Here is a 21,586-nt window from a genome sequence, read left to right as displayed (position 1 = left end):
GCTGGCTTTATTCTGTAATGCAAGAATATGCAAGCATTTTCTTTCCCTATTAATGTAGAGGGTTGAACCTTGCCAGGTAATCTCTAACGTCTTTATGATTCAGTTTTACGATTCTGGAATTCTGGAATTAATTAGATTCCAGTCATTATGGAGGTATCCAGCTACTTCTATCAAAAAAGTCAGAAGACAAAGCTGAAGATGAATGTAAATGCTAATTTACTACATGCTATAAAATAGTCTAAAAAGAGAAGCAGGAATCCTGTATTTCTTCTCCTGCCCAGGATAATACCCAGGGGTGTGTGTGTGTGTGTGTGTGTGTGTGTGTGTATAACAACCCAAACAACAAACAAAAATAGGACTTTGACTCCTGAAAAATCCAAACTGCTTAATACAAGACATCCCACAATCCACGCTTTTTAGAAAATAATTTTACACATCCACTCTTTTCAATTGATTTCTGAATTCACAAGGACACAACAAAGTGATATCCTCTACACGGTATGAACAAAAATATTAATTGAATGCTCTAGAAAGTTGGCTCCAGCTTTCAACACCAAATTTCTGGGAAGTTCAAACCCTGCCTCCATTATTTCCCATCTGCATTTCTCACCTGGGAATTATGTATGATAAAAGTATCTGCTTCCCATGGAGTTGATGTAGGAATGTTGGGCTTTATGGGTTTCATCATATACTCCTTTATATGATTTAATATTACACTTTGCTTTATTATACTATACTATGCATTACTATGCCATATTATACCATTGTATGCCATTCTATGGTATTCTATATCATACTATATTATACTCTTCTATACTATATTATCCTTCATTATGCCCTACAATACCATACTATGCTGTACTGTACTATACTACACACTCTACTACACTAGACTGTACTAGACTACTCTCCTATTCAAGGTGTAATTTGAGGACCAACTGGATCAACATCACCTGGGAGCTTGTTAGAAACGCAGAATCCCACCCTCACCTACTGAATCAGAATCTACAGTTCAACAAGATCTCCAGGTGATTTGAATGCATATTCAAGGTTGAGAGGCCCTCTTTTGCTCTACCACACTATACCAAAAGACACTCTAGAACAATATCCAGTACACAGACTCTAGAACCAGACTGCCTCAAGTTTAAATCTCAGCTGTGCCATTTACTCAGGCCAAATAACCTGATTTTGCTGTGTTTTCGTTTCCTCAACTGTAAAATGGTATTTACTTAATAGGGTTATGTGAAGATTAAATGTTTTTATACATGGAAGCCCTCAGAATAGCCCCTAGCACACATACACACACACACACACACACACACACACACACACACACACACACACACAAAAGGACCATCTAAAGCTTGGCCATTCTGACTACAATGTGATTGTGTTGGAGAATCTCACTCCCTGTGGGTAGGAGGGAGCACTGTCCATGAAGATATTCTTGGGGTCAATCTCCCACTGAAAGGCAAGTTTGGGGACCAGCATAGACCCAAACTGTTGGGAGGAGGAGCTTTGTCAACAAAGCAGAGAGACCTCTCTTCAAAGCCACATAGAAAAAAACAATGTGTTTTATTTCATAAGAGCACCCATGTAACTGATATTACTCTCTGCTTCGATTTCCTTTTTGGTATGCCCAAATCTTCATTAAGTTGTGTTTACATATTCCATTCTAGTTCTTCTATCTACAAGGAATACACTGAAGAATTGTAAGGACTTTCTACAGAGTCCTGGGAAGGTTCGGGCCACTGGAGTCCAGAATGGTGACAGCCTTGAGAATGACTAAAAAAAAAAAAAACCCTGGTGAAAATGAACCACAGCATTCAGAGTTCAGGCCAGCTGTCCTCTCCTCAGGGTGACCCTCCCTCCCTCCTTCAGTTAGAAGGACTTGTTTCATTTTATTAAGAGAGACAACAGTGTCCCTGACACTTACAATGGGCTCTTGGATCAAATAACAAACCCTCTGTCACTTACCTTGTGGAATGCAGACCTTAAGAAGAATTTTCTTCTCCAGGTTCTGCAGGGACTCAAAATTCTCCTCATAGTATACTTTTTGTGGGTCATTAGTAATCTCCAAAAGCTGAGCACTTTTGGCTGCTCCCACCCCAATGGCAAAAATAATGATGTTCCTGTCCCTGAGAGCCTTGGCTGGTATGGCTACATTATCCTGGGCAACCCCATCGGTGATCACAATCAAATACTGATGAACACTGGGTCTCCCTCCTCTTGGACTGTCAAAAAAAGGCAGAGTGAAAGTCAGGGCTTTCCCAGTGTAGGTGCCATGATTCATTTGCTGAACATCTGAGATGGCTCTGTGGATGTCCACCTTTGAGGAGTACTGGTTGAGCCTGAATTCTTCCTGGGGGGTTGAGCTGAACTGCAAAAGGCCAATCTGAATTTCATCAGCACCAATATTAGCATGGTTCACCATCCTCTTCATGAATCCTTTCATCTTTTCAAAGTTTATTGCAGAGATGGATTCTGAACCATCTATCAGGAAGATAATATCAGCTTGCCTATTCTTACAGGCTGGGGGAAAAAAAGGAGAACAGAACATTCACTCAGAGCCTGAAACCAATGAATTATAAATCCCCAGGACAGTCTGGGGTGGCATAGACACAGCATGAAAACATTTTTAAAGGGGGTGGGAGAGGAAGTCAATGAAATAAATTTTCTGTGACCCAGCACAAATGAGATACAGCTGTATGATAAAGATAAAATTTAACCAACTTGCTTCATTCCAGGTCACGGTCACTCTGTGTCCAATATTCACTTTTGGACCAGTGAGTCCACACTTTGAGAATGAAGCCTATTCAAATAGATTGCATGCATATACTTGGCAGGAAAGAGAGACTAAAGGAAAAAATTCTTACACTCTGAGGAGCAGATGTCCTGTACCACGTCTTGTTGAATGGCCTTCAAGGAATCAAACTCAGCTGCAAAAAACATCTTGTCTTTAGCTATCTCCTTGAGTTCATTATCATTAGCGTTTTTGATTCCAATAGCATAAATGATGACTCCCTCTGCCCTCAATGCGTCTGCAGGCTCAGCCACCGGGTCCTCAGATTTACCACCAGTGATGACTATGAGATACCAAGGCACATTGCTGCGAGCAGTGTTCACAAAGACCTGAGCCATGCTGCCCAAGGCCAGACCGGTCATGGTGCCACCTCCCCTCTGTTGGATGCCATCAGTGGCTACCTTCAGCTCTGCCACACTGGAATACTGGCTGAGGATAAATTGACTATTAATTCTATCTGAGTATTGAACGACTCCAAACCGTACTCTGTCAGGCCCAATACGGAACATCTTTATCACCTCATTCATGAACACCTTCATTTCAAGAAAATCATTGTGCTTGATGTTGCTAGACCCATCGACAAGGAAGTAGATGTCAGCCTTCTCGATGTGCACACAGTCTAGGCAATAAGAAGAAGGAGGAACCCATTAGAACACAGGGTGAGATAGCAAGTAGCCAAAGCTATTCATCCTGATCCCCAGCCATACCTCCTCAGCTTTCATTGTTCCCTTGAGAGCCAACAGCTTTTTACTGAAAACACCTGTGACTCTGCCTAGAGGTACTGTTTGACCAAGAGCACACCAGGCAGACCACAGTGCCTGGGAATGAGTTTCAAAGAAGCCACGAACCAACAACTGACAGGGGCTGGTGGATAAACACCCAGCTCCCATCCCCTTGGGTGGGACAACTCTGAGGTGAGCTCTACACGGTTTGCCTGAGTCCCCAACAGAACTGAGCCCCAGCTACCAACAGCAATTATGTGCTCACCAATTCAGCTTCTGTTGGCTGCCTTCCCTCCTTTTCTCAAATCTCCACTCCCCTACCAGTATCCCCTGGGGGCACTTCCCCGATAAATCACTTGCATACATATCCTTGTCTCAGAGTCTATTTCTGGTGAACCCCACTTAAGATCTGAAGTAACAGTACTTGACCTTTCTCAAATGGGGAAGTTGAAGACAAGCTAAAGTAAAATATCAGGACATATTTGAAGCTAGGAATTGTCTCAGTATCCAATATCCCTGTTTCCCATGCAAGTCAGACTTTTAAAATAAGGGCAAAAGAGTACACTTGCTGAAGCTTTATTAATTTAAGCTAATATAAAACTTTGTTTTACATGAGCTTTACTTAAATGAATCACTTTGTATTAAGGCTTAGACTCCAAAGGGCAAAATGGCTCTACAATCAGATCCTTTCTCAACCACTTAGTATCAGGCTTGCCCCTTTGCATCTCAATTTCCTAATCGTCAAATGATGATCTTAACACTTCCTCAGTAAGATTATAGTAAGGATTAAATAAGATCATAGAAAAACAGCAGAACTGATTTTTTAAATTTTTTTTTTCAACGTTTATTTATTTTTGGGACAGAGAGAGACAGAGCATGAGCGGGGGAGGGGCAGAGAGAGAGGGAGACACAGAATCGGAAACAGGCTCCAGGCTCCGAGCCATCAGCCCAGAGCCTGACGCGGGGCTCGAACTCCCGGACCGCGAGATCGTGACCTGGCTGAAGTCGGACGCTTAACCGACTGCGCCACCCAGGCGCCCCAGAACTGATTTTTTTAAAGTAATGGTTAAGATCACTCATTATCACATAGCAGATTCCTCAGAAAGAATCAAAAAGGAGTGCCTGGGTGGCTCAGTCAGTTGAGCATCTGACTCTTGATTTTTGCTCAGGTCATGATCTCATGGTTTCTGGGATCAAGCCCCATATCAGGCTCCATGATGATGGTGCAGAGCCTGCCTGGGATTCTCTCTCTCCCTCTCTCTCTGCCTCTTCCACACTCCTCTCTCCCCCACCTCTCAAAATAAATTCATAGACTTTTAAAAAAAGAATGAAACATAATTTTCTCCTTGCACCTCTCATAAAAGGTGGGCCAGCCGTGTGTCATGCATCTCTAGAACCCTTTGTTTCAGGGAAGAATCAAGAGCCTTCTCATGTTTCTTGGCTGGAAGGGAAGCGGTCTGAGGCTGGAGATGGGCTTCCTCGCTCAGGCCTTCATTTGAGAGGATCTTGGTTGACCCAATATGGAGTATACACTTACACTTTTAAAAATAAGTATTATTATTTATCTGAATTAGATCCAAATGTAACTTGGCATCCCATATTGTACCTGGAAATCCCACCCCAGCAGGGAAAGCACTGGAAAGGTGTGGAGATAGTTATCCACCTCTCTGGTCAAGTGTTTTTTGAATGCTTGGCGAATCGAGGGGAAGTAATAGAAAAAGAAGATAGAAATTCAGATCTTGCTGGAAGTCAGCAACCACTGGTGATAGGTATGTGGCTGGCCTGAGTCTGAGAAAAAGACCATGGGGCAGGAAGGGGCATCTCTGGAGCCAGTCCCATGCAGCAATGCTCCAAAGACACTCCACTGTAGCCCAGGGCCTTTGCAGTGTCCAAAGGTATCCCAGAGCCCTGAAGACTGTCTGGCACTACACATTCATGCCAGTCTTGGCAGATGGAAATTTGAGGCAGGAAGGCAGGCAGAATAATTTTTACAATCTGGATGCTGCTATGTATCCATATCTATTACATACATAAAGTCCTTAGCAGAGTATCTGACACATAGCTGATGACCAATAAATGATAGATAATATGATCTTGTGATCACCCAGGACAGATTTCTGGTAAAACTTCCCAAACTTCCATTTGCCTCTAACCACTGTAGACTTTGGGCTTATTTTCCTGATTCCAGGTGTCATGTTAGCTGCTGTGCAGTCTGGGAATGAAATCAACTCTCAGCCCTTATACTGTCATGAATTAGAAGAGAAAAGGAGCTTCTCTCCCTGTCCCCTACAGATTGTAGGGAAGGGTGCACAAGGAAATGAAATTCATATTTAATGATTTTGTTTCTCATTCCCAGAACAGAGAAAGGGAGTAAAGATACAGGCCAAAGCGAAAGATGGGAATTTATTTAGATATTTTAAATCTCTAGACTTCAGCACAAGTAATCAAGAAACTACAAAATTATTTAATGATTATTTTTCAAAAAAGACTCAGTGCTTTTCCCCTGATGATATAATCACAGCCTTGAATTTTTAAGTTAATTATTTACATTTTAAGTAGTCAACTTTTATTATTCTGATCTGAATCTTAGAAATATTAGCATGGGTGGACAAAAATAGACAAATAGACAGACAGACACAAAGATACTTGTAATAACCAGTAAGTGGAACATTAGGGATTTAAAATTCAGGCAGTTTGTGGGGTGCCTGGATGGCTCAGTCGGTTAAGCATCAGACCCTTGAATTTGGCTCAGGTCATGATCCCAGGGTCATGGGATTGAGCCCTGCGCCGAGTCCCAGGTCAAGCCCCAGGTCGAGTGTGGGGCCTATTTAAGATTTTCTCTCTCTGTCCATCCCCATTTGCTCTCTCACTCTCTAAAAAAAAAAAAATATTTAACAAAAAGCTCAGGCAGTTTGACTCCATGGTGCATATACTTAACTGCTATGTTTTCTCGGGTGTGCTTTTCAAACTGCATATGCAGTAGGAGCTCTCCTAACCAACTTCCTCTGAAGCAGCTCACCAGATAATTGACTTTCTCCCTTCCCTCTATAACACATGAGTGATGACCACACAATACACTGAGTTCCCTCCCCTTAGAAGCCCCCAAGGGCAACATTAAACAGTTCTGCTTCACTCAGTGGAAGATGTGAACATTAATAAAGGGAAACCTCTCTAAAATGGACACGGGAAAGTAGAAAGGGGAGCTCTCACACCCTACCACTTGTCCATTACAGACCTCAACAGAAGAATCCTCAGTAGGAAAGAATCAATTACAGCCCCAACAGGAAAAATATGAATAATGCATCTCCTACAAAAAACCAACTACCCCAGCACATCAGCCAATGAGAAACTGCCATCATTTTGAACTCTTGCATTTTTCCAATGGGCTTTTGTTCAGAACAATCCCTCCTGATTTCTTCCTTCTTCTCAATAAAATAACATTCTTCTCCTTTGTTTGTTGGACTCACCCACTGTTACTGTGCCTTGCTGTCCCTCGTTGCAGTTCTCTGCTATTCCCAAATAAACCCATTTTTCCTGGTAAAATAACTGACTCTTTTATTTGTAAGGCCAACAAAGAATAAGCCTACCAAGAACAACGTGAGTTTGTTCTCAGCCTATTTATGGCAGTTTTGTTACTGCAAGTACACAACAAATCAAATATTGTGCAGATCAATAGGACAGGAGCGTGAATAAAAGAGGTTTATTACGTCTATGAAAACCAGGGTTAACTGCTTAGAAAAGACCCAATGAAAGTAAATTGTTTTAAAGGAAATTGTTGACGTACAAGATAGCACTACAAAAATTGAATTTTTGAGATCGTAAAAATAGGGATTTCTATACTCAGCTGTTTCAAAAGCAACTAAGTTTTCATCCCACTTTAAAGAAACTGAAACTGGAAATTATAGATACCATTGGATGATTGATGAAGAAAATATACAGAACTCCAATCAGCTGGGCTCAGATGCAAAGAAGCCTCGGTCCTCCACAAAAGATTGGCAAATTAACGTTCATTTATATTTTAAAGTTAAAATCTTTCAATTTCAGGAATGTTGGTATCTTTTTAGAAATAATTTTCCACTTCAAGTAGCTTAAGATTTAGTAAATCCATACCTAGATCCCTAAGGCCTCTACTGTAAATATACATAGATCTTCATCAAACTGATAAAAGGGATGAGAGCCAAGAAAGGTAGAGTGAGGCATGTTCACTCTTTATATTCTTTTGGAATCAAAACACAATAAAGACTTTGTAAGTTTTGTGTTCCTGTTTTTTAATAAACTGACCCTGAAGTCCTTCCTTGGATGAGGAGTGGAGGATGTGGGTATATGGAACAAACAGAGTAAAGATTAAAAAAAAAAAAAGATCAGATTTTGAGAAGGTCCTCCTACCTTCTTTCAGGGCACGGCCAATCCCAGAAATGGAAACACTGTTGTCCACAATCTCAGGGCAGAGCTGATTCTTAATCTTGCTCCCCACAACAGAGAGTTGCAGAAAGGATTCCAGCGAGATGACATGCTTCCAAGGAGGATATGATGCCATCATCTCCAGGTCCTTTCTGTTTGAGGCAAGCTGGGTGCCCACCACATAGATGGTAACCCCTGCCCTGCGGAGGAGAGAAGCTGGAACAGACACATGGTCTTGGGAGAAGCCTTCTGTGATGACCACAGCCATCTGCTGCACACCCTGCTTCGACCGGCTACCCTTCTCCTCAATGAAAACCTCGTTCCTTAGGAAATCCAAAGCAGCACCAGTTTTGGTCCCCCCACTTCTTCTCCGGTAGGTTAATTTGTCCAAATGCTCCAAGATTTTGGCTTGGTTCTGAAATGCACCCAGGGAAAACTCAAGTCGTGGCTCCTCACTGTAAAATACCAAGCCAATTCTCACAACATCAGGATGAATGCGTAGAGAGCGGACAGTGGTCTTTAAGAAGTTGACAACTTGTTGGAAATTCGACTGCCTGTCCTTGCTGAATTCCTCAATGAGGAAGACTAAATCAGCTGGGACAGCAGTCGGACATACTGTAAACAAAAACAGAACGAAGGGCTTTAGGATGAGAACAGAGTAAAAGATGATACTCATTTTTGCATCATGCTATATTTTTGCCATATTTTAAATTATTTTAATTTTTATTTTTTGAGAGAGAGAAAGAGAGAGCACATACGTGTGCAGGTGAGGGAGGGGCAGAGAAAGAGGGAGAGAGAGAATCCCAAGCAGGCCCCATGCTGTCAGTGCAGAGCCCGACATTGGGCTCAATTTTATGAATCCTTAGTGCATGACCTGAGCTGAAATCAAGAGTCCAACACTTAACGAAATGAGTCACCGATTTTTGCTATATTCTTATGTTGTAGTATGCTACATTTTCAAATTCTGTAATAATATATTTAGGATCAAAAATTCTAATAAATATGTTATACTAACTTATACTAATGAATTTTAGAATTTAGTAGAAGCCTTTATGACCAGTATTTGGCATGACAGTCAAAGAATATCACAGGTTTCATACCTATTGCAAAATTTTTCACTGGAAGGAGTATTCACATTACTTGCAAAATATGTAAATATATGAATATCCATAAGAAAGTGCTTTAAGATCATTTTTCAATTCATCAAAGTTCATTAAAAGCATCTGAGTCTTGCTTGACTAGTTTTTTTGTTCATTTTTCTAGTTTCAGGAAACACTGGGTCAAATTCTCTATTATAGACCTAAAACCTCCTTGATTTAATAATTTTTCCTCTTGGTACAGAAGAAAATAAGAAATTGTGACTATTAACTTGTGCCCCTTTCTCTGAAAGATCTCATGTCATTTCAACAGAGACAACATGAAATGTTGCAAGTTCCTATGAAAAATCTTTGTCCAAAACCTGGGCAAACTTTTTCACTTTGCTATAAAAGAGACTTCTCTTGAATGTTCCTCAAATGGGAGAATGGAGCTGTAACTGCATAAACTCCCTTCCAAGAGGAATGCAGACTCCTCCCATCCAATTTAAGGCAGTTCCTAACAGAAATCCACTGTGTCCACACACCAAAAAGGTCCAGATCTGCTTTGACATGTGAAGACAGAAGCCTGCCTAGCACAGAGCAAAGCCACACATGCAGAAGGCTGAAGCCAGGCTACAGACAGCTGGGCACTGTGACACAAAGTTTAGAGAAGCCAAAGAGTAACCTTGTGACTTACCTGTGGCCTCGTGATGTCCTGTAATTTCCCCCTTTTTATAAGGAACCAAAAATTTTGCCAAGCCTAAAACACTTTCTTTAGAAACTCCAGGCACCTTTGACTTCTCCTTTCCTTCACCGGCTAGTACAAAGTTATACCTGCTAGTATTATAGTTGACCCTTGATCAACATGGGTTTGACCTGTGCTGGTCCTCTTACACACGTGGGTTTTGTTTTTAAGAGTTGACCCCAGGGGCGCCTGGGTGGCGCAGTCGGTTAAGCGTCCGACTTCAGCCAGGTCACGATCTCGCAGTCCGGGAGTTCGAGCCCCGCGTCGGGCTCTAGGCTGATGGCTCAGAGCCTGGAGCCTGTTTCCGATTCTGTGTCTCCCTCTCTCTCTGCCCCTCCCCCGTTCATGCTCTGTCTCTCTCTGTCCCAAAAATAAATAAACGTTGAAAAAAAAATTAAAAAAAAAAAAAGAGTTGACCCCAAAAGATGCAGGTCACCCAAATCTCCACAGACACAACCAAAGGCGCCCGCTGCCCACTGAGCACCAGGGAGGCCTGCTGAGGCTGTCAGCAGCCCCCTGGGGCCCCAGAACTGGGCAGGGCCACAGGTTGCCCTGCATGTCCATGAGATGGTCAGGTAAAGTGCCAGGGCTGGGGCAGGAGGCTGGGCTGAAGCAAAGGAAAACACCCAGATGGCAGGGATGGCACCGTGTGGGGACCCCTGAGCCCCTGGTGTACCCGCACCCTTCCCCTCCGTTCTCTGCTCACCGAGCTCCCAGGCAGACCTCTTTCCATGTGATGGCCTTGCCCCTGCATCTTGCAGAGGCCAGTGCACTCATGTGTGGCCACAGCTACCCATGGCCACAGGCTGGCGCTACACCTCCAGGCAGATGGGGCAGATGTACTGAACCTCAAGGCTATATGTATGCCACCACCCATGGGCCCACCTGGCAGCTGCCCTTACCAACCCGCAATCACCAGGCTGTGCCACACCTACCCTGTGCAGCCCCTGGCCCAGCCTGCCTGTGTGCAGATTTTTTTTTTCAGTACTGTAAATGTACTTTCTCATCCTTATAATTTTCTTAATAACATTTTCTTTTCTCTAGCTTACTTTATTGTAAGAATACAATATATGATACATGTAACACACAAAAATGTGTTAATCCACTGTTTAGGCTATCCATAAGGTTTCTGTCAACGGAAGGCTATAAATAGTTAAGTTTTGGGGGCATCAAAATTTATATGGAGATTTTCAAATATGGGGGCTGGGGTAAGTGCCCCTAACCCCTGAGTTGTTCGAGCGTCAACTGTATTCTCCTTTCAAGTTGTTCTCATTATCAGAGGCACCATAGGGCTAGACCCAGCCATCCTATGTGGCTAGGGGACAGCTCAGCCTTAAAGTCCTTCTGAGTTTGAGGTGTCCTATGGAATGCAGCCTGGCCCCTGAAGACTTCTTTAAAGACCACTTTGGTCATGTCATTTTTCCTGCTTAAAAGCCTACAGTTACTTACCAGTACCATTGGGACCCTTGGGGTCCATCCTACCTCATCCAATCTTATCTCTCACTACTTCTAAACCCTCCCCCTTCCTCCCATTTGTTCCATTTTTCCACTCTCTTCCCCATTTATCCAGCCCATTCACATTTCCACACCCCTACTCTTCCCCTTACCAAGAGTAGCCTCCTCTCTTCTCCCCATATATTAAAATCACACTTATTATTGAGGAACCAACACAATTCCTCTCAGGTCAGATTCTCCATTATATCCTCCTTTCTACTTCTACTTAGTGTAGTGTCTGGAAGGTGCTTCTTAGTTCTTTATTACCTCTACTTAGATTTTCCTCATGTTATCTCACATGTGTTTGTCTCTTCCGCCTATAAAATTCCAAGGACCCTCAAGCTCTACGTGTTGAGAGGTCTGGGCAGAGCTATGATAGTTCAGAGAAAAAAGGGATTTATCACATCTGTTGTGAGGATCAACTAGAAGCTCCACCAAGAAAATAACGTAGCTACTGAAGGATAAAGTTTTGCCTGTGGGCCTTCTAGGCTGCTAGTACAGTGTATTCAAGGGCAGAGACAGTGGTGGGAAAGTATGATAAGTATACAGTAAAGGCTGAGTAGTTCAGCTTGGCTAGTGATTAGAATGTATAAAAGGACTTAACAGGAGCTAAGTCTCCATGGTTCTCATCCCCAGGGGACATTTTGAAATATACGGTGGTGTTTCGAATTGTCATAAGATCTGGGGATGCTACTGGCAGGAACCAGGAATGTTAGGCCTCTCACAATGCACAGTACAATCCTACACTATGAATTGTCCCACTCAGAATGTCAATAGCACCTCCCTTGAACATCTTGAACACCAATTTAAGGACAGACTTTGTTTAATCTCTGGGGATAAGCCTGAATGCTCCTTTCTCCTGAAAAAGGCATAGGGTAACTTGAATTATTGTGCAGAAATATTCACTGCCTACACCTCACTTCCATGGGAGGAATATACTTCCTTACTCCATTGATGATGACATAACTACATGACTTGCTTTGGCCAATGGGATATCAGCAGATGATGATTCAGAGGTCTTAAAAGTGCTTATTTAGTTGAGTTTTCTCTCTTGTACCTGTGTAATTACCACGGGAAGAATATGCCCAGACTAGCCTAATAATCCCAGGAGGAAGATGAGAGCTATGGTGCGAAGCCAAATGTAGATCAACCAACCCTCAGACAAATCTCAAATCCGTGAATAAGCCCAGGCAAGATCAGCAAAGCCATTCAATTGAGCCCAACAAAGATTAGATGATCCCCAGCAGATCTGAGAAAATAAATGATTCTTTTTTCTGGATGGCTTCTTAAGTGGCGTCATTGTGACCACAGTTAACGAATATAAGGTGTGTGCCTGAGGGAACCCCATTCCTCCTCCTCTTCCGCATTCACTGATGTTGAATCCCAGTACTGAATCCAGAATGCCCCCTTCTCTGTTCTTTCTCCAGAGTATCTGAGACCTCTTGGTGGCTCACACACATAGGGACCAAACCTTACCTACTACAGCCTCCTTCTCGGACTCAATTCCAAACTCAGTCTTCCCAGTCCCTTGGATCACCACACTCACATCCTGCATAATCTGTCTGACTCCATCTTGTCCTTGCATCTCAAATACAAGGGGTGGGGTTGCCATCCCCTCCAGTTCTCTCTGGACAAAGTCCTGTACACCCACAGACATGACTTTCACGCCTTTCTCCCTCAAAGTCTGTGCAGCCTCCCAGACCTCATCTTCAGATTTGCCTGAGGTCATAACCACTGCATATTGGGGAACACCCTGGAGAAACCGGCTTCCTGATGCCTCCTGGAAGAAGGTCCGATGAAGGTATCGCAGAGCTTTGCCTGTCCTCCTGGAGCCACCCCGGAGCAAAAAGTGTCCGTGGATGTGCGCAATCATCTCATCCTGGGTCTGATAGGTATTGAGCAAAAATTCAGTGTGACCTTGACCGCCATACTGAGCCAGTCCAATCTGGTACTTGTCCCTGCCAACATCCAGCAGGCCAACCACTCTGGACATGAAATTCCGCATCCACTGGAAACTCGCCTGTGATGTGTTCTGTGAGGTGTCAGCAAGAAAGACCACATCTGCATAAGCCTCGGTGAATTCTGGAATTAAAGAGAGAAGAAGGAAAGAAAAGACACAGAGGAGAAAGTAAATCAAATCAAGATCGCATGAAAATTGGATACAAGGACGTGGGGAACATAAGAGGGAGAGGTCCGCTCTTTTTGTAACACGGTACGTATGGTACTCCCACCTCCTCCATGTGAGACTATCACAAGGCTCTCTCCCTCTCACACTCCACTTCCTTTGCTGTCTGCTTTCTTAGATGAAAGTACCTCTTACCTGTTCTTCCACCAATGAAAGAGGCAAGGGAAATGGACACATACAGAGCAGTTATTTTGTGCTAGCAATTTTTATACGTTGCCTGATTTAATCCTCATCAACCATCCTAGTAGGCAAGTGTCATCTTCACTGTATAGAGGAGAACACTAAAGTGAAGAAGTGAAACCTGCACGTTGACACTCACATAACTAGAAAGTGGCAAAGGCAGGATCAAAAACGCAGGTCTTCTAGACTTCCTCTGAACAACATGGCAGGATGTCCTTTTCTAGCTGTGAGAACGGCATTCATCCTTCAACCCTCAGCTCCAATGTTTCTTCACCCGGGAAGTCCTCCCAGGTTCCACAGTGATGGCAGCCGACTCCTTCTCCTGCCCTCTCACTACACTCTGTGTGTCCTGAATCATACTGTAATTACGTGTCTTGGTCGGAATGTTGGATTTTGACATAGCTGCTTACCTTTTACTTTACCCTCCACTGCCAAGCACAGAGTCTGAAGAATGCCTCCTGAGAAATCCTGCAGGGTGTTGAAGTTTTCGGTGTTGAAGAGAAACTTCTCAAATGGCTCACTGGCTGTTTTTTTTGCAGTTCCTGAACATCCTGCACATTGACCCTTACCATATACACAAGAACTCCTTATTCTTTTAACCTGTCGTCTGCCTCCTGGATTTTATCATTTGACTCCCCATCTGTCACCGGGATAACTATCTGAGGAACCCTGTCCTTGGCCCGGCTGCCGGCTGCCTCAGTGAAGTAGTCTATCCTGATAAACTCCAGGGCACTGCCTGTGTTTGCTCCTGTACAGTAGGGAAGATTCTGGATCTGTTCCAGGACCACACTCTTCAGAGGGTACTGGTTCAGCCGAAAGGCTGGGTAGATGTTGTCATTATACTGAGCAAGTCCCGCTCGGACCTGATCACTGCTGATGCCAAGCCCCAAGACAACAGAGTGAAGGAAGTTCTTCACTTTCTGGAAGTTCTGGGGTCCAAGGCTGGCTGAGCTGTCTACTAGGAAGACAATGTCTGCCAGGACTGCCCCTCTGCAAGCCGCGAGAAAGAGGACAAAAGGCATGGGGGTCTGCGGGGCTTCACTCAAAATGCTCAGAACCAATGGAGCTGAACGGTGTACAGAAAGGAGAGCAGTACCAGCCAGACTACACTCCATGACCCTCAGCCACCCTAAATGGCAATGCTCAGAGGACTGACAACATTCCCTGAGTTTTTCCTTCCTTCGACTCCATCATCTTCTGAGGCTTCTGTCCTGTTCTATTGATACCTCCAGTCTTAGAATCCATTTGGACAATCCCTTGAACCTCATTAAGAAGAAAAACCCTTTTACAAACGTAGCAGCGTGCTGAGAAAGCAGTTTTCCTCTTCCCAATGGCATTAAACTTCATCTCTACAAGTGTGCTGCTAGCAACAGGTCAGAAAGCTGGAATATACCCATGTATTCCATGATACATCTCATTATAGCTCCATCACTTAGGAGCCCTGTGCCCTATTTATCACTCACCTTTTTGAGACTCGATTTTCTTCCCTGCAGCACTGAAATCTTTATACCAGCCCTCACACTTTCACAGAGTTGTTTTGAGGATAAAATCAGATAATCCACTGTAGTACAATCATTAGTGCTCTGCCCAGGTCCTTTCGAATTCCTTTTTCTCATTTCTGGACACTGCTTTTTGGAGGACTTCTCTTCAGCTACTGGGGCTGCCTTGCCTACAGTATAGGAAAGCCTAGCTGAAGCATAATTTTTGTTCCTGAGTTCTCCTGTAGGATCAAACCAAAACTACCCTCTGTGGAACTTTTACCTGAAGTCACATCCTTCCTTTCTTTCCTCTGCCTCTCCATCCTGCACCCCCCACATCCTTACCAATAAATTGTGGGAGCTCTTCCACAATAAATAATGTATAGCCAAATCCTTGCCTCAGGCTCTGCTTCTGGGGAACACAATCTCTGACCCTTGTTCTGTTGGGATGGATCTGCTCTAACAAACCTGAGATCAGATCCTAGCTCTGCCATCCAGTTATGTTACCTTTGGTCTCAGTTGCCGTGCATGAAAAATGCAACTAACAATACCAATTGCCTTACACATCTATATAAGAGTAAATACTATTTGCCCTACATAGCATACACTCCCTTATGTGTCTAACAAAGAATTGCCTTATGTATCTACCTATCTGTCAGGTGAGCAATGTAAATAAGTTTGGCAAACTATATAGTACCCAAGCAGGATCAAATGGGTGAAAAATTTTAGCACTTCTTCTCATCTACCTATCTTATCTAGAAATCCCAAAATAATGAATAAGGAATGAAGGCTCTATCCTCTTATGGATTTTGATGAAAACCACTAACAAGTTTCTCTTCCTCTGCTCAAAGGTCTCTGCTTTCTGACAGAATTAAGTAATTAATTTGTAGAAGATTTCTGCAAGTTTATGCCCATCACCACCAACGGAAGTACAAAGCTAATGATAGTTACGTCATCACAAGTAATGAGCACAATGCTTATCACCACGATGCTTATCACTTCTGAAGGACTGAGCACTGTGAGAAGCACTCGACTTGCACAATTTTACTTAATGCTTGCAACAACTCTCTGAGGCAGGTCCTACCATCCTGGGAAGAAAATTTAGATTCCCAGAGATAAAGTAGCTTGTTCAAACGGACACAGTTAAAAAGCGGAGAACTGGAATTTGAACCCAGACCTTAGTTCTCCCTAAATTCATTCTCATAACCATTACACTATACCAACACGCTGGCAGTAAATTAAATAAGCTTCCTGGGGGATCTGCTGCCCCTCTCTCCTCCTCTGCCCTGCCCCCCATCCAGACAACATGGATAAGTTAATCTAGGCATAATAATATAATTCTGGGCACAAACATTCTTCCTTCAGAAATGGACTTGCGCTACATCTGTATATAGAACCAGCATCAGGCCCACAGGATTTATTTAAAAAGTTGCTAAGTCTCTGGTCAATGATTGGAGAGGAGCATAGAGCACAGATAGCTTAGTGAGACTGTAATGCTAAAATTCAACATGCACACATATGGGAAATAAGAAGGATGGCGGGAGAGATGAGTAAGAGATAAAGGTTTGAGCTCGGTGACTTCTAGATCAGAAATAAGAAGGGGAAATCCTCTGTACCTGGCAAGACGTAGCCGGCAGGTTGAGCTGCCTTTGCCAAAGTGTCACAGAGCCGTTGCCGCAGCTTCTGAGCATGACTGCTCAGATCAGAGAAGTTAGGGACAAAGGAGGCAAACTTCTCCACCGGACTGCTCGCAATCTCCCTGAGCTCCGCCAAGACTGCATCTTTGACACCGACGGTATAAAGCAGGACGCCTGCCTTCTTCAGTGCCTCCGCAGCTTCCGGCACGTGGTCCTCAGATGGGCTGCTGCTGATCACCACGGCCACCTGAGGCACACCCTGGCTGGCCCGACTCCCTGCTGTTTCCTGGAAGTGGTGATCTAGGAGGAACTGCAGGGCCAGGCCCATCTTGCGGCCCCCAGACTTAAATTGAAACCTTTGAATGTGTTTCAGCACGTCGCTTTTGCGGTTGTAGGTGGAAAGGAGGAATCCAGAACGAGGTACGTCGCCATACTGAGCCAGGCCCACGCGGATGGTCTCTCTGCTGACATTGAAGCCATTCACCATGATGTACAAGAAGTTCCGCACGTCACGGGCATGTTGGGGGTTGATGATGGTGTCCACCAGGAACACGACATCTCCCACAGAGGCCCCCCTGCAGACTGGGGAAGAGAGTCAATTCAAGATAAAACATCACAAAATTGCCAGCTCCTGGCTGTGAATCTCTCTCTCCCCATTCATTGCCTTTACACCCCGGAGATCTGCCTGCACAGCTCTTTGACGATAGCTAATATGCACGGCTTAGGCACACCACCATCTTCCCTTGCTGCCTCATGGCTCCCCTCGTTCACCTGCCAGCCTCTGTTCCGTTTTAACAGACTCCTGACCCCTTCAGTGAGATCTCTGACCATGGCCCTCCACCCATCCCTTAAACTTAATAAAAGAAACCACCTTTCTACCAGCAGAGGATGCTGTTGGTGCCTCACCTAGATCTCTGCTGGTGGGCACACCTATGCCCAGCTGCTTCAAGCACTACAGTTAACTGTTCCCCTCTGAGACTTTGTCTAGAGACCAGACCCTGGCTGAAAGGAGCAGCCACATCTGAAGACACCTGGAAAGTTACACTGCCCGGGTGGCCAATGTTCCATCACATGGGGATACAAACACCTGGCCGCCTTCCTTTAACTGAAATAATTCATGGTGCTATTTATGCTCTAGCATCTTCCATGGCTCAGGCCAAGGTTGCATTTTACCTGAGACTACATCCTTGCTCGGCTTATTCACCTCCAGCCTATCTCACTTCTCTCTTTCCCTTATAGGTTTCTCCCTCAAAATAACACATTCACCAAATCCCTGTCCCAGGCTCTGCTTCTAGAGACCCGAACTAAGATCAGCTTTCCAGCTTTGACCTCTGGCACTCCCTACCTACCACCATCCCCTTTTAGTTTGACTCATGGCATCACCATAAGTGTGGCTCTCATTTGTCCTTTGGCTCCCTGAATTCAAGTCTGCACTGTACAACTACTTTTCCCAAACCCAGTTGTAACCCTGGGAACCATGATCCCAGTGGTGGTCAGACAAGTGGTGATCCAGCTGGGCCCACCCTGGTCTCCAGTATGGAAGGGATCAGACACCAGGTGGCTGCAGGACTTGAGCAAAAAGCTAATCTTTCTGCTTCTCAGATTTCGTCTTCTCTACAATAAGGGTTTGACCAGATGACCTGGTTTCTTCCATCTCAAACATTACATTTCTGTGACAAGAAGTAAGTACACAGATTAAACACAGTGCTTGTGTGGACCAAAAAAAAAAAGGAAGAGGTGATTATGATCTACTCATCAGTGACCAGCATGACTTCTCCCCCATACCTCGCAATGTGATTATCTGTGATGATGGTAGGAGAACACATGAATTAATGATGAGAGAGAAGAGAAACAAAAGCAGAAACCACCTCAAGATGGTGTTAGTTTCAAGTGGCTGAAAAAGGGGGATGATGATCCCACACTGGTTAAACACATCTTATGTTTGGTTTTGTGCCAGGAAGAGGGTTTAAATACTGCCTTGGGCTGACCCTGCACTCTCTAGTTTGATCTCTCTGCCTTCTCCTTGTCTCTCTGCCTTATCGCTTTGTTCTCCATGGTCCAGGCTCCTTAGCCTAAGTTCTCAACCTGCCATGTTCCCACTTGCTATTGCCTCCAATATACGATTCCACTGAGTTTCTCTCCATTGAGTTTCATTTCTTTTCCTTTCCCTCCCTCCCCCCCCCCCCCGATAAATTCTCATAGAATCATGTTCTTTTATCTTGGTTTGTAATGCAACATTCATTAAAGTATTTATTCAATTAATGCCAATCTCCCCAATTAGACTGTGGGCTTCATGAAAACACATACCATAACTTTTCTTTGTCCATCACTCGTGTCTAGCCTAGAGTAATCACCCCAAAAATATTTAAGGAAATAAATACTTAGGAAGAGAAAAGGAGAGAGGGAGGGAGAAAAGGAGAAGGCGTCACTTACAAGAATGGAAATATTGAACATTAATGAAGTCAAATAAGGGAATCAGAAAATTTTAGAGTTACAAATAATCTTATGAGATTATGCAATGAAATACTGTAGCCACCAGGTACATGTGGCTGTTGAACACTTGGAATGTAGCTAGTACAAATGAGAAACTAGATTTAAAATTTTCTTGAATTTTAACCTATTTTAATTTAAATAGTCATATGAGGCTAGTGGCCACTGTATTGAAAAATGCGAGTAGAGAATAATGAGTCCAATTCATCCATCTCACAGATACGGAAAATGAGACCGAGAAAGGCAAAGTAACCCATGTAATCAGTTCAAACGGTCAATATTAGAAACCAGGTCTCCTGACATCCAGTCCATACTCTGGACTGCCATAAAGATTAAGCGAAAAGCCCATATTATAGAAAGGCAAAGACCCTGTAAGAGTTTAAGCAGAGAAGAGCTCATGAAGGTTGGTGTACCCTAGGGACACTAAATCCATTTGTCACTTCTAGATTCCAGAGTCCCACCTCTCAAGAGTTTGCCTAATCTTGGTCGTAAAGCCAAGTGGAGTCATGATTTCCGAAAAGGCAGATAATAAATGAGCTTATGGCCTTTTGAGCTTTATTTCCCCTTAGCCCTCCAGAACGCACTCCTGTTGAGAGGAGAGTATTCAGTGAGTGCCCCAGGAAGGGCCAACTGGTTTGTCCCCCCTTAACATTTCTTTCAGAGGAGATCAAACACAGACCGTGAAAGTATTTCCCTGATCATTCCAATCAGGAGAAACCTCACAGTTGTAGAATATTTCTTTTCAGACAAATTAAGTATTGGTTCCATCATGTGCACCTTGAGAGATATATTACATTTTCGTACATTGTTGCTTTTCTTAGCCCCTCCACAAGTCCTTTGTCATTTTAGAAGGTGTTTGAAACATGAAAAGACTGACTGTCACAGCTTCTGTCCACAAGAGAGAGGATTCAGAGCTGGAGGGAAAATTTAGAGAGCTTCATGTATTTTTCCTAACAAATAACAGTCTGTGTAATTATATATAAATATTTAAGCTTCAAGATTGTCTCAGTGGGGCTTTAGGCTACTTAACCAGTCTTCTCTTCATGAGACTTTCATCGTGAAAAGTCACAACAATCTGTTAAAATAACTGCAAAAAAAATTGCAAAGCTGTCGCTAGTGTTCAGTGAAGCTATCCATCTTGTAACAACAATTACCCCTCAGAACAACTCTGCCCAAAGAGAGAAAGCAAAATGCAGAGTCAAGAGAATAGGCTTATATTTACAAAAGCATTTGACAGCCTGGTAATACATTCAGAATTAGAACATTTTTTCACATCTATTTTTTTTTTGCCGTTTGAGGTTAAGCTTTGAAAACATCAAGTGCCCACTGTTCACTAAAAGCTTCTAGGTTCTAAGCTCTACTGAAAAGAAGCATTTCCCTTTTGTTAATTATGAAGCTTCTGTAATATTTTCTTTTAGGATTATCACTACCGCTATGTTCCCAGCAAGGTCATCGTTTTGGCTTAGGGAATCCAATGCATTACCCATTCTCTGTGATTTGACGAAGCCAAAACTAGCTGCAAGAAAGATGAACTCCCAAAACATCTTCCGAATCTCCATTCTAGATATATACCTAGGGGGAAAAAAAAACTTCGTAATTAAAATTATGTCTTCATACATTTAAAATGAGTATACCATACCATATGTTAATTATATCTCAAAAAGTTGATTTATAAATAGTGTGTGTGTATACATACAAACATACATATATATATATATCTCCATGTCTTTCCACAGACCAACAGAACCTTGATAAAAATAAAGGGATTTTTGCTACAGTGTTTCAATTGTACAAAGAAGATGGCCTTGCTGACCCAACTCAGGAAGAATTTTGTAAACACCCAAAGCCTATACCTCAGACTTTACTGTTTCAAGTTGTCCAGATGCGGCTATAAAAGGATAAAGTATATAGGGCATGGGTTGGACTTCCATTTCACACACTGAATTCATTCGGTGGAACGTAAACATTTCTGGATGATTTTGCTTGTATTTTTATACAAGCACTGGGTGACCTTATAAACATTCGTGGCATGCAGAAATATTCAAATATCAGAGGAGCACATCTGCCTGATGGATTCAGGCTAGCCCGAAAATGTTTTCTATGTTGCCAGAAGGAGGAGAGCGTCAGTGTCCTCCCTTCAACTTGGACTCATTTCCAAAGGCCTCCATGAAAATGATCAAGTCCCCAATTCCATTCTATTTTTTGACTCAAAGCAAGGCCATGTGTTTAAAATTAAGAAAATCATGGCATTCACATTGAAGGAGATTTCAGCTGGAACAAGGAATACCCCGCCTTTGTCTTCTTAGCCAGCTCTCCTCAGCATCCTCCAATGGTAAAAGTAAGGATTCTTGAAGATAAACTGTCTGAGTTGGAAT

At 43.3% G+C, this 21,586-nt stretch overlaps 1 protein-coding gene across 1 annotated transcript in view; it reads right to left on the bottom strand.

Annotated features, from left to right (window-relative positions):
* The window catches only part of LOC124526037 (collagen alpha-4(VI) chain-like), a 102,492-nt gene extending 81,722 nt beyond the window's left edge, over positions 1 to 20,770 (bottom strand). Inside the window, exons 1-6 of the mRNA XM_047098733.1 lie at positions 20,695 to 20,770; positions 16,701 to 17,303; positions 12,718 to 13,323; positions 7,912 to 8,541; positions 2,877 to 3,422; positions 1,978 to 2,532 (exon numbers count right to left, since the gene is read on the bottom strand). Of these exons, the coding sequence (XP_046954689.1) occupies positions 1,978 to 2,532; positions 2,877 to 3,422; positions 7,912 to 8,541; positions 12,718 to 13,323; positions 16,701 to 17,303; positions 20,695 to 20,770 (3,016 nt within the window). The remainder of the gene's footprint in view (positions 1 to 1,977; positions 2,533 to 2,876; positions 3,423 to 7,911; positions 8,542 to 12,717; positions 13,324 to 16,700; positions 17,304 to 20,694) is intronic.
* Positions 20,771 to 21,586: the final 816 nt, after the last annotated feature.

The sequence above is a fragment of the Lynx rufus genome, unplaced genomic scaffold (genome assembly GCF_022079265.1).
Source record: "Lynx rufus isolate CCGP_SWC_20201006 ecotype Redwood Valley unplaced genomic scaffold, mLynRuf1.p SCAF_5, whole genome shotgun sequence".
In the NCBI taxonomy this organism is placed as follows: Eukaryota; Metazoa; Chordata; class Mammalia; order Carnivora; family Felidae; genus Lynx; species Lynx rufus.
This window is presented reverse-complemented; position numbering and strand designations above follow the sequence as displayed.